The following is a 16,608-nucleotide window of genomic DNA, read 5'->3' as shown; positions in this document are numbered from 1 at the left end:
AGGTTATCCAAAACAAGTAAATATCTGAAAGCGTTGTCAAAAATGTACTCTCATATAATTGTAACGGTAACCCAAAATGCATACTCATGTAAAATATGATTTCACATGAAAGTTTTGTGACTTTAAGTTTCTGAGTAATCTGTTTGAACTGTATTGTAGAACAGCAAGTGACTATCAGTGTGCTTGAAAGAACAGCTCAGTCACAGAGTTATGACATCATGCTTGGTTATTTGCTCTGTGGCTGCTTTCCTCTAATACACAGAGAACAGTGCTTTGTGTTCCGTAGAGCCCCAGCTGGTTGCTAAATTTGCTCTTTAAATCTGGAAGGTTGTGAAGGCCTAAGAGCAGCAGATTGTCTTGTCTTGGGTTTCTGGTCACAGAAAGCACTGAGCTTGCTCTTTTCCTCCCTGAAATTACCTGGTTTAGTCAAGATGTCCCTGTCTTGTGCAGTGTCAAAATGGATGCTGTTCTGGCTTAGTCAGTCCCTCAGGTTCAGCTAGCTAGAAGTATGGAACAACTGCGGGGGCTGGGGGGGGGTATACTGTTTAAAGGTACACAAGTCATGGCCACATTATCCCGCCTCCTTCTGCCTCCCCAGAGCTGGTAACCTAGCAATTTGATTGTTTTTTTTTTTTCAAACACTAAAACTTTGCAGTAATGGATATAAATGATCTTAGTAGTGCCTATTTAGAAGATTGTGAAATGCTGTGTTGCACATGGCCAGGTAAATATGATGAGAGTAAATTTTTATCAGTTAATGGTTGCATCAGTGGCCTGTAATTTTAACATTACTGAGTCATAAATAGACCACCAGGAGTACAGAGATGTGATAAAAAGTGGCTCCTGATATATCTAAAGTAGTAATTTCAGCCACATGTACGCAATCTAGAGAAATGGGTATAATCCAGTCCATAAGGTCATAATTTTAGCTGTGGATTTTTACAGTATACATCTCCAGCCATTTAAAAAAAAGTGAAGTACACAGAGCAAAGCAATAAGCAGTGGCCTTGTGTTCACCAACTAGCTAAATGACAATTTACTTAGCACTATTAGGATGTTTGTTTCTTATGGAAACTTACCAGATGAATTCTGACTTTTGGTAATGAATGTTGAGAGATAACAAAAGCGGTATCCTAATGTGTATCTAAATCCAAATCCAATCTATGTTTTAGGTAGAGGGGGAGAATTGGGATTGTTGTCGTGTTTGTATTGCTTTCTGTGTGCCCTATAGGGAGATTTGCCCTGACTGAAAGTGAAGGAATATCCAAAACATCAGTTGTCACCAGATAGGAATAGTGGGGATATTTTCCAGTGTGGTTGCTTGTTTTAATATTAACTACCTGAGTGGGAATTTTCCTCACTTTTAATTGTTTTTATTCTACTTTTTGTTCTTTGTATGGGACAGGAGTAAAGGGAGGTCTTCTCAATGCAACATAGATTGCAAAAAAAAAAAAAAAAAAAAAACCTGTTGGGGTGTAGCCACCTACCCACTCAAATCCATGCAGGCCTGTTCGACTAATGTGTAAAAGAGAAATGGCTTTGGATCAGTGCTATTAAAATAAAAACCTTTTTTTTTTTTTCTTAACATTTCAAATTTTTTTATCCTGTGTAGTTGGTAATAAGCAAACGAGTGCACTGTGTGTCCTCTGAATAACCAGCTAATATCATTATTATAGTGCTTTTTCTTGAGATCTTGTTTTCTTGCGTTTTAATTTGTCTGTGAAACAACCTAATACAATTAAAATACTTCAACAGGTAATAACAAATCCCAGCTGGAGACCATGAATAGCTCATCAGAATGGGGTAGGTTTGGTGCTGTGGGTAGTCACATGTGCCCAGTACTTCTGTGTGGTCACTGGTGTTTGGTGAAGGTCCTCTGTCATGTAGTTAGCCACCAATACTGATATGTGCACATGTAAACATATAACATGTAAACATATTTTCCTTTAGCTATGTTGCTGAAGCTTCATGCTGTTTCCACTCTTTGTGATCACTGGGAACACCTGAAATACAATGTCTAACATTGTGTGAAAAACCAAAAAATAGGCAACCCCTTTACTGGGTAACCTGATTGTATTCTGTACTCCTAACAGGTGCCAGTAAGTCCCAGCTAAACAGTTCTTCGGAGTGGGGTAGGTGAGCTTTTCTAATTAGTATTGTAGCTGGTTCTATCCTACATACACAGAGGTGACCCTCAAATGTAAACTCACCTTTACTATTCAGAAAGAAAAAATCTTGATCACATTCAGGTGCATCTCAAAACATTTGAATATCATTTCAATAATTCAATTCAAAAAGTGAAATTCATATATATAGATCCATTACACACAGAGTGATATATTTTAAGCATTTCTTTCTTTTAATTTTGATGATTATGGCTTACAGCTAGTGAAAACCCAAAATTCAATATCTCAGAAAATTTGAATATTACATAAGACCAATTTTCAGGCTTACTGAAAAGTATGTCCATGTACAGTATAGTATGCACTGAATTCTTGGTTGGGGAACCTTTTGCATTAATTACTGTATCAATGCAGTGTGGCATGGAGGCGATCAGCCTGTGGAACTGCTGAGGTGTTATGGAAGCCCAGGTTGCTTTGATAGTGGCATTTAGCTTGTCTGTATTGTTGGGTTTGGTGTCTCTCATCTTCCTCTTGAGAATACCCCACAGATTCTCTATGGGGTTTAGGTCAGGCAAGTTTGCTGGCCAATCAAACACAGTGATACCATGATCATTAAACCAGGTATTGGTACTTTTGCAATTGTAGGCAGGTACTAAGTCCTGCTAAAAAATAAAATCAGCATCTCCATAAAGCTGGTCAGCAGAGAGAAGCATGAAGTGCTCTAGAATATTCAAGGTAGAGTGCTGCGCTGACTTTGGACTTGATTAACCACTTCAATACCAGGCACTTAGACACCTTCCCGCCCAGACCAATTTTCAGCTTTCAGCGCTGTCGCAATTTGAATGACAATTGCGCGTTCATACTACACTGTACCCAAACAAATTTTTTATCATTTTGTTCCCACAAATAGAGCTTTCTTTTGGTGGTATTTGATCACCTCTGCGGTTTTTATTTTTTGCGCAACAAATAAAAAAAGACCGAAAATTTTGAAAAAAAACAAGTTTTTCTTTGTTTCTATTAAAATTTTTTTGTAAATAAGTACGTTTTCTTCTTCAATGACGGGCACTGATGAGCACTGACTGGCACTGATACGGCGGCACTGATGGGCACCGATGAGGTGGCACCAATGAGGTGGCACTGACGGGCACTGATGATGGGCACTGATAGGCGGCACTGATGGGCACTGATAGGCGGCACTGATAGGTGGCACTGGTAAGCGGCACTGATGGGCACTCATAGGTGGCACAGATGGGCACCCCTAGGCGGCACTGATGGGCACTCATAGGTGGCATTGATGGGCACTCATAGGTGGCATTGATGGTTACTTATGGGTGGCACTGATAGTTGGCACAGATGGGCATGGATGGGCACTGACAGGTGGCATGAATGGACACTGATGGGTGGCACTGACGGCACTGGTTGTTTGCAGTGATGCCCCTAAGGGTGGCATTGTTGGGCATCACTGCAACATAATGGTGCCAATCAGTGCCCATTTGTGGGCACTGATTGGCACTGACTGGGCACATGTGGATGGCCATGGGGTACATACCTGGCCATCCACATGTTGCCCCTTCCCTGGTGGTCCTAGTGGCGATCCCTGGTGGTCCAGTGTGGTGATCTGAGGGGGGGCTGCGCTGATAAACAATCAGCACAGACCCCCCCTGTCAGGAGAGCCGCCGATCGGCTCTCCTCTAATCGCGTCTGTCAGACTCGAGTGAGGAAGAGCCGATCAACGGCTCTTCCTATTGACAGCGTGATCAGCCGTGATTGGACACGGCTGATCACGTGGTAAAGAGCCTCCGCCGGAGGCTTTTTACCAAGATCAGTGTAGCGGTGTGTCAGACTGACACACCGCTCCACCGATCGCCGCGATGCGCGCCCCCGGGGGCGCGCTGCGGCATGTTATCCTGCTGGACGTCATATGACGTCCAGTCAGGATAACACAACCACTTCCCGGACGTCAATCCGCTATAGGGCGGGCGGGCAGTGGTTAAACACAGTGGACCAACACCAGCAGATGACCTGGCTCCCCAAATCATTTTCACACTGGACCTCATGCAACTTGGATTCTGTGCCTCTCCACTCTTCCTCCAGACTCTGGGACCTTGATTTCCAAATGAAATGCAACATTTACTTTCATCCGAAAAGAGGACTTTGGACCACTGGGCAATAGTCCAGTCCTTTTTCTCCTTAGCCCAGGTAAGACGCTTCTGACGTGGTCTCTTGTTTAGGAGTGGCTTGACGCAAGGAATGCAACAGTTGTAGCCCATGTCCTGAATATGTCTGTGTGTGGTGGCTCTTGAAGCACTGATACCAGTGGTAGTCTACTCCTTGTGAATCTCCCCCAAATTCTTGAATGGCCTTTGCTTCACAATCCTTTTAAGGCTTGGTTATTCCTGTTGCTTGTGCTCCTTTTTCTACCATTCTTTTTCCTTCCACTCAACCTTCCATTAATATGCTTTGATACAGCACTCTGTGAACATTCAGCTTCTTTAGCAGTTACCTTTTGTGACTTTCCCTCCTTGTGGAGGGTGTCAATGACTGTCTTCTGGACAACTGTGAAGTCAACCGTCTTCCCCATGATTGTGTAACCTTCTGAACAAGACAGACCATTTAACCACTTCCCGACCAGCTGCTGCAGTTTTACTGCGGCAGAATGGCACGGGTGGGCGAAGCAATGTTATGTTACGGTGGCTGTGATGATCGGATTTATTTCAGAACCAGGCCCAGGCCAATTATTTCCTGCTGATCGGTCCTGACCAAGAAAATCCTCCCCTGCCTGTGTAAGTGTAAACACAGATAGGAAGTGATGTCTTCTCCCCTCTTTTCCGTTCCAGACAGAGGTCATCCAAATGTGAGTTGCACCAACACTACAATGACACAGTACACATAGGCACATATTTCACCCCCAAGCGCCCCCCCAGCTAACCCCTTCACTCTCTGTCATTGTGTCACCCAGTGCAGTGTTCATATTTTTCTTTGATCACTGTACTGGTGTGATTTGTGACACTAATCAGCATTAGGGTACTTAGTATTAGTCCCAGATAGGTCTAGGGACCCCCCCTAATAAAGGTTTAACCCCTTGATCACCCCTGTTACCAGTGATCGCCGTATTAGTGTCACAGGTGACGCTGGTCTGTTATATTTTATAGCGTCAGGGCACTCGCCGTATATTACCTAAAAAAAAAGTTTTAACCCCCTGATCCCCCGGCGGGTTATTTAAGTTAGGTTTTAGTGTCAATTAGGGTCTTCGTTGCCCCAGGCTGCGTCAGATTAGTACCAGGAGCGCTAACACCCACGCACGCACCATACACCTCCCTTAGTAGTATAGTGTCTGAACAGATCAATATCTGATCAGATCTATATTGGCGTCCCCAGTAGTTTATGGTTGCCAGAAATGCAGTATTAGCGGGATCAGCCCAGATACCTGCTAGCACCTGCATTTAGCCCCTCAGCCCAGCCCACCCAAGTGCAGTATCAATCGATCACTGTCACTTACAAAACACTAAACACATAACTGCAGCATTCACGTCAGGCCTGATCCCTGCCATCGCTAACAGTTTTTTTGGTAGCGTTGGAAGCAGTCGCTGACAGGTGCTCTTTTTTTCCTGTGAGTCTCACAAGTGTACCAGTAAATTTAGAGGCCAAAATGTTCAATCGAAGGAACACTAGTGAAGAGGCCTACATATTTCTGAGCATGACAGATGAGCGTGAAGAGGAACTCACCCATCTGTCAGATTCAGGCTCAGAATACAAACCTGTAGACAGAAGCGGCACTCTGACAGATAGCTCTGACGACGGAGTAGTGGTCCCTGCCAAGGTCAGGCGTACCCGACCCCGTTCTGCTGTTGTTGAGGTGCAAGAACCGCAGGGCTCTTGAATGGAGCAGAGAGCCAGTACTAGTGTCGGTCATCCTTCTGGTGAACTGGCAAGCACCAGCGGCCTAGTACATCCTGGTTGTACATCCAACACGGCAGTATCACGTGGTGACGTGGCGAAGTCCCATAAGTGCAGTTCAAAGCTGGTGAGGTGACTGCCACAACTTGTGTCCTGTAGCCACCAAGAAGACAAAGACGGGCCAGTCGAGCCAATAGTGCCCTCCCTGCTGCATTTGCCAATCCGAATTGGGATCCCACCATTTCTGCAGCACCCGTACATCCCCCATTCACTGGCCAACCTGGAATTCAGGTGGAAACAGTTGATTTTACGTCACTTGATTTTTATTCACTGTTTTTTCACAGAAGATCTCTATAGATCTATTGTGGACCAAAGCAATTTGTATGCTGTTCAATTCATCGCCACTAATCCCCAGTTGACCCTTGCCAGAGATTGGAAACCTATTCCGGTCTCTGAATTTAAGACCTTCCTGGGCCTATCCCTCCTCATGGGCATATTCTTGCAGTTCATGCATTTCAGTGACAATGAACTCTGTCGTCCTCGGGGTGACCCTGAATACAATTGGCTCTACAAAAATTTGGCCCCCCGTAAAACCACTTCAACCAGCAGTTTGCAGCCTTGTTTACTCAAGATCAAGTTGTCTGTGTTGATGAGTCCCTGATTAAGTTTTCTGGCCGCTTGACATTCAAACAGTATCTTCCTAACAAGCGTGCCAGATATGGGGTCAAGATGTATAAGCTCTGTGACAGGGCAGCAGGCTATACATACAGTTTTATGGTTTACGAGGGAAGAGATAGTCGCGTAGAGCCAGAGAACTGCCCAGACTACATAGGGAACACTGGTAAGATTGTGTGGGACTTGGTGTCACCCTTATTCGGAAAGGGTTACCACTTGTATGTGGACAATTATTACAAAAGCGTGCCACTTTTTTGTCACTTGTTTGATCATGGAATTGGCGCATGTGGCACTGTGCAATCTAATCCCCGGAGCTTACCCCAGCGACTTGTAGATTCCTGTCTTAGGCTGGGGGAGAGAGCCTGCTTGACATGTAGTAATTTGCTCGCTGTGAAGTGGAGGGATAATAAGAATGTTTTCTTTCTGTCCTTCCTTCACGCAGACACAATGGTCCAAATTTCTACGGCCACTGGTGTTGTGGAGAAACCCCTTTGTGTCCATGAATATAACCTTAATATGGGAGGGGTGAACCTCAACGACCAGTTGTTGGCGCCATACCTAATTGCCCGTAAGGCCAGTACGCTGGTAAAAAAAAAGTGTCTGTATACTTATTCCAATTGGCTCTGCTGAATGCTTGTGTGCTATACAAAGCTTCAGGACTAACTGGATCCTTCCTTAAATTCCAGTTAGAGCTCATCACAGCACTTCTTTTTCCAGACTGTGCTGTGGCCCAACTTCCCAATCCAAATGCAGTGAGCCGGCTGCATGAGAGGCATTTTCTGCATGTCCTCCCTGGTACCCCTACCCAAAGAAATCCCCAAAGAAGATGTTGTCTGTAGAAAGCGCAGATATAGGCATGACACCTGCTTTTATTGTCCCTCCTGTCCTGACCAACCTGGTCTTTGCATGGGTGACTGTTTCAAACCCTACCACACACTAGTGGAGTATTAGCGTAGGGTACAGCATTGCAGCCCACTTACACAGGGTCTCAGAAGATGAGATTGCCATCACATTTTGAGAGACCCTAATCTGGACCATTTACAGTTTATATAAAAGTGCAAAAGAAAAACACACAAAAGCACAAAAAATAAAAACGCCAAAAATAGTTGTGGTTTTATTTTTCTTCTCTTTCTATTGTTCCCTCTTATGTTCGCTCTCTATTGTCCACTCTATTGTTTAATAAGAAGTGGAAGCACTCATGTTGCCACATCTGTAAATTAAGGGGAACAGAAGAAGGTACTAATATAGTATCCAAAAAGTCGGACTTTGTAGGCATGGAAACAATTGAGAAGTAACAATAATAAAAATTGATATTTATTGAAAAAAGTTCATATTATAACACAGTGTTCAAAAGGGGATAAAACCACAACCAAATGACACAATTTTTACACTGAGCCCTTGTGCGTCTACGCGTTTTGCCGTGAGGCATCTTCAGAACACGACCAAGGTTCAAAGATGTAACAACAAAGGAAAAAGAGCAAATCTCACTGTCTTCAAATGGATAAGGCCTCGTGTACAAATTTGTAGTAACCAGAAGGTTTCCCATGGTATGGAATACTTATAGCAAATATATACATTTTAAGTATTGCTATGGCAGGGGCAGGTGTGCATCTCATGTCCAAGAGTAAAAGTAACCATCCAAACAGCAATATTGGAAGATCCAGGATCCAGCAGGGGAAGGTTCTGATAGTGCTCAGCAAAGCCAATGGCATGCAACAAAGCCCAGACTAGCATAGACTGCTTGGTTATTAGAACAGATAGATGTGCACCTAGGAGACAGCTGGGTGCTGTACACGCTCAGATGTGGTCAGATGCTTTGAGGGCAGCGGAGAGATCTAGGGTCTAATAGACCTCGAGTACCTGTCACTACCTATTGCTATCATAGGGGATATTTACATTCCCTGAGATAACAATAAAAATGATAATTAAACAAATGAAAGGAACAGTTTAAAAATAAAACAAAAAAGCGAAAATAAATTAAAAAAAAAAAAAGCACCCCTGTCCCCCCGTGCTCACGCGCAAAGGTGAACTCAATTGCACCATGCATGTGAGGTATCGCCTCAAAGGTCAGATCGAGGGCAGTAATTTTAGCAGTAGACCACCTCTGTAAATCTAAAGTGGTAACCTGTAAAGGATTTTAAAGGCTTTAAAAAAATGTATGTAGTTTGTCGCCGCTGCACGTTTGTGTGCAATTTTAAAGCATGTCGTGTTTGGTATCCATGTACTCTGCATAAGATTATCTTTATTTCATCAAACATTTGGGCAGTAAAGTGTGCTTTAGTGCATTAAAATTAAAAAAAGGGTTTTTTGTTTCCAAACAAATTGCGTTTCAAAAATCGCTGCGCCAAATACTGTGTGGAAAAAAAAAAAGTTGCAACACCCACCATATTAATCTGTAGGACCTTTGCTTTAAAAAAAAATAATGTTTTGGGGTTCAAAGTAATTTTCTAGCCAAAAAAATATATTTTTTCATGCAAACAAAAAGTGTCAAAGGGCTTTGTCTTCAAGTGGTTAGAAGAGTGTGTGATGTGTGACATAAGCTTCTAATGTTGTGCAAAAAATGCCAGGACAGTTCAACCCCCCTCCCCCCCTTTTTGGAAGGTAGACACCCCAAGCTATTTGCTGATAGGCATGTTGAGTCCATGGAATATTTTATATCTTGCCACAAGTTTATATTTATATTTACGCCACAAGGGCATAATATGGTGATTTCACCTCCTCACTACCTATCAGTTTCGGAGGCCCTGAAATTTCAAGGTAGCACAACACCCCCCCCCCCCAATGACCCCATTTTGGAAATAAAACACTTCAAGCTTTTTGCTGAGAGGCATGTTGTGTCCATGGAATATTTGATATTTCGCCACAAGTTTCGGGAAAATTACAATTTTTTTTTTTTTTTTTTTACACAAAGTTGTCACTAAATGATTTATTGTCCAAACATGGCATGTTTATATGTGGAATTACACCCCAAAATACATTCTGCTGCTTCTGAGTATGGGGATACCACATGTGTGAGACTTTTTGGGAGCCTAGCCGCGTACAGGACCCCAAAAACCAAGCTCCGCTTTCAGGCTTTCTAAAGGCGTAAAATTGTGATTTTACTCCTCACTACCTATCACAGTTACGGAGGCCCTGAAATGTCCAGATAGCACAGACCCCCCCCCCCCCCAAATGACCCCATTTTGGAAAGTAGACACCCCAAGGTTTTTGCTAAGAGGCACGGTGAGTATTTTGCAGCTCTCATTTATTTTTGAAAATGAAGAAAGAAAAGACATTTTTTTTTTTCAATTTTCAAAACTTTGTGCCTAAAAGCGAGATCTGCAAAATACTCAACATGCCTCTCGGCAATTAGCTTGGGATGTCTACTTTCCAAAATGGGGTCATTTGGGGAGGGTTTGTACTGCCCTGCCATTTTAGCACCTCAAGAAATGAGGCAATCATAAACTAAAAGCTGCGTAAATTCCAGAAAATGTACCCTAGTTTGTAGATGCTATAACTTTTGCGCAAACCAATAAATATACGCTTATTGACATTTTTTTTTTTACCAAAGACATGTGGCTGAATACATTTTGGCCTAAATGTATGACTATAATTAAGTTCATTAGATTTTTTTTATAACAAAAAGTAGAAAATATTCAGTCTTTTACCATTTATATCGAAAAAAATAAAAAACGCAGAGGCAATCAAATACCATCAAAAGAAAGCTCTATTTGTGGGGAAAAAAAGGACGCACATTTTGTTTGGGTACAGCATTGCATGACTGCACAATTACCAGTTAAAGCAGCACAGTGCCAAATTGTAAAAAGTGCTCTGGTCATTGAGCAGCCAAATCCTCCGGGGCTGAAGTGATTAAAGGCTCGGGAAACCTTTACAGTTGGTTTTAAGTTAATTAGCTGAGTAGAGCGTGACTCCATGAGTCTACAATATTGAACTTTTCCTAATTTTCTACTGAATTTTGGGTTTTCGCTAGCTGTAAACTATAATCATCAAAGTTAAAAGAAAGAAATGCTTGAAATATAGAAATATATCACTCTGTGTGTAATGAATCTGTATAATATGAGTTTCACATTTTGAATTGAATTACTGAAATAAATTAACTTTTTGATGATATTTCATTTTTTTGAGATGCACCTATATATTGACACACTAGATTGCTTACTTTTTAACTTGTCCTCCATTTACATGACACAGGTTGGCAGGTTTTAAAAATCCTCCTGCACCCTTTGTGTCCTGACAGTTGAACCTCAACCTTAGGATCATTTGTATAGTATTTAACCTGTTTCCCCTTTCTCACCCTCCTATTTTTAAATGTAAAAACAAATGCATAGGCACTTGGTCTAGCATTGCTTTGTGCAATATCAGCGCTGTATGTCCTGCTGACAGTAGTGCTCTCCAGGCAGTCCTATTTCCAATTGAGCCTATGGTAGGCAGAGCATTGTGCCTGTCAATGCAGGGCTCCATTGTAAAAATCCTCTTTTGCAATTAGTAAATACTAGTAAAGCAAGTGGAGCCAAAAGGACACAGCAAATTTAGAAACCATGAAAAGGGAAATATAGGTCATTAACAAAATTCAGAAGTTGAAGAATGTACAGTGAAGTATGTACCAGGTAGAAGTGTCATTAAGGTGAATTTGCACTTGAAATGTTAAGCTGGTTTTGGATATGCGGTCATGGTGGTTACATTTTGCATCATGATTTCATACTGATGACATGAAGTATTATGACAGGTGGAGGTTATAAATACACACTGTAAAGCCATTACTGTTAATAATTAAATTGCCAGCTGAGGGACAGTGTCTACTCTCTACTTTGTTTGACATCTGATGGGAGGCACACAGTGGAAAGCAGTCACAGTCCTATATCCATTCTTGTTTTTGAAACTTGGAGCGAAGGAACGTCACAATGCTTATATGCACCAATCGGATACCTTGTTTAATTTCCCTAGCACAGTTTGTGGTATTCTAGCTCAGCGGCTATGCGATGTTTATAAAAATTCTGACTGCACTTTATAATGTAAATTATGCTTGGATTTTGAGATAATAGTTGTGGTTGTTCTTTCCGGTTAGATATCAATAATTGTGACACTAATTTAACAGCCACTAACAGATCCCAGCTGGAAGTATTGAACAGCTCTTCGGAGTGGGGTAGGTGGAAACTGGAGAGGAATTCATTTTCTTGAACTTGTACTTTAGTAAATTTTCTAGAGAATATTTTTTTTCCCCCAACATGCAGGGGCCAAACCCCTCTCTTCTTCTTTTACAGAAACCTGTTTGAGTAAATATTGCTTTACTCAGATTCCATGGAAGTATAGGGAGCCCAATGTTTTTAACCCCTTTATGCCAACCTCATACAAATATGCTGCCCCACTAGACTGGGCTTTTTTCCATGGGGCTGCATAATTGCATATCTCCCTTTTGTGCTGGGATAGCGCCACATGGCACGCTCACAGCACAGAGACCGGGTCTCACCAAGAGCCCCAGGCCCCATACTAATGATCAGGACCTGAAACTCCCGATTCCCGACGTGTGTGAAACAAAAAAAAATATATATATACACAAAATAATACCTAGATCAAGGTTTGATCTAGGTCAGTGCCAAAGTGTTTGGGTCAAAAAAACAAAACAAAATGCGCACTATTGTTTCTGGGCTGTACAACAGGTACAAACAACAACTATGATACGCATATATAGTATCGCTGCGATCCTCAGGAGCAGGATAATTTATTTTGGGTGGAAGGTTATGGTAATAACAAAAAATATACAGCTAACTTTAATTTTTTTTTTCTTTTTTAACTATTTTGGGCCAGTATTCCTTTGATAATTAAAAAAAAAATCAAGGGATATCCATTGCCATTTACCACTAAATGAAAAGCCCAATTTATCCTAAAAAAAAAAGAGGTATAATCCAACTGGATGCACAAAGTAGTTGTGATGTACGGTTTTGCTAACACATGTCAAAGTTGTAAAATTGTGGTTGGGCATTAAGATTTGTTTTACCCTTAGGCGCAAAGGAGTTAACCTGCCATTTCCATGTTCGCCAAGAATTTTTAATGATTGACCTGGATTCTGGTGCTGCTGACCAAGTTGTGTTGACTTTCCTAAATCAGGAAAAGAAAGCAGAAAGAAAAAAGGAGAGAGAAGGGAGGAGGGGAGAAGGGGTGGAGCAAAAAAAGGGTAGGTGAGCTAAAGAAGAAGGCACGGGCAAGTGCACGGAAGAGTTGTTTTATTTGGATAACATTATCTCTGACCTCTTGAGAGTGTCATAATACTGTCTAAGCAGCGCGGGTAGAAGTGTAATAATCCCTGCTATCAGGCTCCCAAGTTGCATTAAAGAGGACAAATTCCACAGCCAGTTCTGTGGCAGATGGTACCTGTAATAAGCACCGATATCTGGGGATCGTTGCTTGCGCTGCATTAAAAAATTATGCAACCTGCCCTTTTTAATGGATTTTAGGTGGTTCTAAAGGTTCCATTTTTTTTTTCCTTTAAAATAATAAACACATCATACTTACCTGCTCTGTGTAATGGTTTTGCACCGAATTCTCCTCTTCTCGGGTCCCCCCCTCTTGTTCTGGGGGCACTTGTGCATGCTCGCTCCCCAGCCACCTCTGTGTGTCTATGGGACACACACAGCATGGCTCAGTCCTGCCCCCCCCCCCCCGAAACCCCTCCTGCTCCCTCCTCACTGGCTGTGATGGACAGCCATTTGCTCCTGCTTCTGTGACTCTGCAAATGAAGAGGGAGAGACCCGGTAGAGCCTTGGCTCTCGTGCACACCGCTGGATCAGGCTTGAGTAAGTATTAGGGGGAGCTGCGGGGGGAGCGGTACACTAAAAGTTTTTACCTTCATGCATAAAATGCATGAAGGTAAAAAGCCTTCATTCTTTACAACCACTTCAGTGGTATTGAGCTGGACATTTTGATGATAGGCAACTCCTATCCTCATATTGATTAGTGGTTCCAAATTAATAATAACTACTGCAGTAGGGAACAGACACAAAAGATACGCTCAGCATCTTTCCAAATAACTGTTCTGCTTTATTATGACGCAATTGAAGGTTTTTATACACATGATTACGTAGGTATCACATTAATATTACAATTGTACGTTTATGGTAACAAGGGGCGTTACATAGGCAGGCTAATTCTAATCAGGACTCGAAAGAATGTAAACATGTACTAAAAACATTATTAGTGCACAGTGAGGGCAGTGTGCAATACATACAAAAAAGAATACAATTATATACAGAACTTACAAATTCCCATTACAGTATAATAATGAAAAAAGAATAATGGAGAGCAGAGTGGTTGAAGGGTTGTTTGGTATTTTGGTACCTGTTACTTTTTCAGTAAGTCAAGGAATCTGGGACCTTCCTATAGAACTAAAATAAAATGTAAAAATCATGCCTTCTAAGGCTTTGTCTACATGTAATTTCTCAGCTTCCTGCCCCTGTGAAGCCTGCACCCCACAGAGCAGTAAAAGGACTTTTAGTAGAGGCTTAAGATGCTCAAATTCTGATATCTAACAATTCTGATGACCCCATACCTTTCACTAACTGGCTGGAAAATAGTGCTCACATAATTTGCCATTAATGAGTAAAAGTGCTGTCTGCATTCAGTGGTATATAAGAAGGGAAGAGGAGAACGTTTCTATACAAGATTCTGGTTAGGTGGCCATCTTCAGTAGTTTGCAAGTATTCTATTTCTGTCCACAGAGATACCTGAATACTCCAACTCCAGTAAGTTGAGTTTTTAAACTATGTGATATGACAGCCGCCTTAGTATAGCGTCCTTTAGAAAGGGACACAGAGAGACAATAAATTGCATTTGCTAAAATGCTTAGGGGCACATACACTATTTATGTGAACATTTAAATTAAAGGGTACACTTATTATTTAATAACCAGAACTGAAAAGATGTTAATAAGATCAGATCACTACTATTAATATTAATTTGACAATTATGAATTTTACCTTTTCTATAGTAGTTTCAGCACAAGATAAAATAAAATGGCTGTACCTATGCAGAAACTTATTACCTTCAATTAATACTTTACCACATGGCACATCACAGTTGGAACCACTAAACAAGTCTTTTGAGCTGGGTACGTAAAGTGCTTGTAAAACTCTTTGTACAAGGCACTCTGGGGATGACTGACATGGACCAGAACAGATTTTAGGCAGCTCTTTTCAGGCTTATTTTGTTTTGTCTTTATAAAAGAAGGAATGGGGTTTTGTTGTGTTTTCCCTTACAATGCAACCTCATGAATGTTTTTTTTATTATTAATACACTCTCAGACCTTTTTTTTTTTTTTTTTTTTTTACTGGTGCTGGGTGGAGGCTGCATAAGAATGTAGTGTGAACACTCTTAATTGAATCTAATACTTTATCAGGTACCAATCAAATACAGCTGGAGCAAAGGGACAGTTCTACCACATGGGGTAGGTTAAGTGCAAAGTATATCTCTACTTTATTTAATGGAACATATACTGTATTCTAAGCCTTTCATATGTCCTCTTGTTAGGAAACTGCTATTTATTTTGTCAATGTGTTTCCAACACAGTAGTCATGGTAGCAATAATGGTCAGACTTTCATTGGTTTGGTCAGTTGTTGCCACTGTTGTGATCTTGTGTACATTCTGTCATTTTTACTGACATTTTACTTTTATTTTTTTCAGTGGAGGAAGACACTGAAGAGAGCTCTCGATCAGGGCGAGAGTCCGTTTCAACTGCCAGTGACCAGCCATCTCATTCTCTAGAGAGGCAGGTTAATGGGTCAAGCCAAGACAAGAATAAAAAGGAAAAGAGCAGTAAAGAGAAGAAAAAAGACCGAGATAAAGACAGAGATAAAGATAAAAGCAAGGCCAAAAAGGGCGGCGTGCTGAAAGGTCTAGGAGATATGTTCAGGTAGGAAAATTTTTATTTTTACACAAACCATGTTTATACTTGGTTACACTACATACTTTTTTATACACATATTTATCACATTATACTTTTAAAATCTAGCTTTAAATTATTAGATTCTTAGGCTTTGTTTAGGATTTTCATACCTCCTCTGCTAGATTATTTTATTACTTGTTCAGTCACTCTTTGGCAGTCAACCAAACAGATTTTCTTGATAACAAAAATTGTCACAAGTTTGGTCTGAGCTTTACGACTGTATTAGAAAAAAAAATATACCAGCTTCTGCCCCTGAGATGCAACACACCTTCAGCATTTGGTATTAGTCCCTCTTATGCTGCGTACACACGCTCGGAATTTCTGGCAACAAATGTTTGATGGGAGCTTGTTGTCGGAAATTTTGACTGTGTGTAGGCTCCATCGAACATTTGCTGTTGGAATTTCCGACAACAAAAATTTGAGAGCTGGTTCTCAAATTTTCCGACAACAAAACTTGTTGTTGGAAATTCTGATCGTGTGTACACAATTCCGACGCACAAAATTCCACGCATTCATTTATCTCGACTCGTCAAACGTCTTGTACGTCACCGCGTTTTTGACGTTCAGAATTTCCGACAACATTTGTGCGACCGTGTGTATGCAAAACAAGCTTGAGCCAACATCCTTCGGAAAAAAATCCAGGATTTTGTTGTCGGAATGTCCGAGCATATGTAGGCGGAATTTGAGGGGCCAGTGATCTCGTAAGGCAGAAATGGTCTGTTATTGAAAGTACTGTGTCTTCCTCCTTATAAACATATGACTACCATTACGTGTGCTAAGCAATGGATTCATTAATGGAAAGGTTAAGGTGGTTGAACAAAGGGATTTTCACGGATATCATTTTTAAATAGCAAATGTATAACTATTTAATATCCTAAAAAAGCAGAAGCATCCCCCTTGACTTTCCCAACAGTTGAAGAAAAGTGTCTCTAACATTCGTTACTAAAACCATATCTGGGTAACAGTTTGTCCAGTCA

General features: G+C 41.3%; 1 protein-coding gene across 5 annotated transcripts in view; it reads left to right on the top strand.

The window, feature by feature from the left end:
- The window catches only part of PARD3 (par-3 family cell polarity regulator), an 867,373-nt gene that overhangs the window by 565,373 nt on the left and 285,392 nt on the right, over window positions 1–16,608 (top strand). For all 5 annotated transcript variants that reach the window (XM_073629882.1, XM_073629881.1, XM_073629879.1 and 2 more), the window contains one exon: window positions 15,370–15,598. In XM_073629882.1, coding sequence (XP_073485983.1) covers window positions 15,370–15,598 — 229 coding nt within the window. The remainder of the gene's footprint in view (window positions 1–15,369; window positions 15,599–16,608) is intronic.

This window comes from Aquarana catesbeiana, linkage group LG05, assembly GCF_042186555.1.
Source record: "Aquarana catesbeiana isolate 2022-GZ linkage group LG05, ASM4218655v1, whole genome shotgun sequence".
Taxonomy (NCBI): Eukaryota; Metazoa; Chordata; class Amphibia; order Anura; family Ranidae; genus Aquarana; species Aquarana catesbeiana.
Note: the sequence above shows the minus strand (reverse complement) of the source record. Positions and strands in the feature narration are given on the sequence as shown.